At 48.8% G+C, this 1,158-nt stretch overlaps 1 protein-coding gene across 1 annotated transcript; it reads right to left on the bottom strand.

Annotated features, from left to right (window-relative positions):
* Positions 1–2: 2 nt before the first annotated feature.
* On the bottom strand, positions 3–677 carry TM35_001011040 (putative surface protease GP63; the record flags this gene model as incomplete). Its single annotated transcript, XM_029031607.1, has 1 exon — positions 3–677. A coding segment is annotated over one exon (675 nt), but the record flags the coding sequence as incomplete, so codon positions are not given.
* Positions 678–1,158: the final 481 nt, after the last annotated feature.

A 1,158-nucleotide genomic window follows, 5' to 3' on the forward strand; every position in this document is an offset into this window, starting at 1 on the left:
ACATTCATGGACAATCTGCTTCTGCCATCCGGTGTGATGGTGCACACCTCATCGTACTTGGGGCACTTGATCTTACCACCGCTTTGGAACGCAGAGGATTCGACATCGATTGAGGTACCTTCGGGACATTCCTTAAATGTGTTGCTACCCTTGTACTGTACCTCGACTGTACGTCTGCCTTCATCACACGACACCTGCGCACACACACCGGACAGGCTCTCAACACTCTTCCTAGTATTTTGCACCTGCAGTCCCTCACCATCCAGGCACCACGAATCAGGGCCTATTAGCGATCCAGTTAGTAAGCTCTCATCACCAAATGTACAGAAACTGGTGGGTTGACTGTCACCCCCTTCTTGAATTACAGTACTTCCAACGATTATAGGACAAAAATCGATTTCATTATCAGCATCTAAGTCCTCCAATGACTCACATTCTCCCAGAGCATAACGGTTCGATGTGCAGCGAGTGGTAGATGTGTTGCAAAACGTTTCAGGATATCGCGAAATACCATTCTTTATGCATGCTTCATTAATGAAGGAGCACCCTTTCTTGTGGCCCCAGCTCATAGGCTCCTCCATTCCCCAGTTTGCCTTATAGTAACCCAGGTCCTCAAAAAAGGCCATTGTTAATGCTGTATAGTATATTCCGACCCCTTCTTCTTCTCTCGGGGCCATTAACTCATCTTTCGCGTTACGCTGCGTCCAGTTTATGGGGCTGCACAAGCAGACGATCCCTGTGCAGTTTAATAGCAGCAGGAATTACTTCTTTTATCCTGGGGTTGCACAAGCAGACGATCCCTGTGCAGTTTAATAGCAGCAGGAATTACTTCATTTATTAGAGTTTCCTTCTTTTCATCGTCACACATGCGTGTGCCACCTTTAAAATCCATGACCCCTCTCACCACTCTTAGTGCAGAACCTCAATTTGTTCTCCAGATCCTTTGAGAACACTTGAATGCGGATTGGTGCCCAGGTGTCCTCAGCAGCAGTGTACACCTGCACACCACTCTGCCCCGCGCGGGGTACTTCACGCACCACCGCAACAGAGTCAGTTCCCGCCTGCTTCATCACTTCTTCAAACCCGCAGCCCCCTGACGCGGCAGCAACACTGGCGAAGCAACAAAGGAAAACCACGAACAGAAGAGGAATTGCAGAG

This window comes from Trypanosoma theileri, assembly GCF_002087225.1.
Source record: "Trypanosoma theileri isolate Edinburgh chromosome Unknown TM35_Tth_101_V1, whole genome shotgun sequence".
NCBI classification, from domain to species: domain Eukaryota; phylum Euglenozoa; class Kinetoplastea; order Trypanosomatida; family Trypanosomatidae; genus Trypanosoma; species Trypanosoma theileri.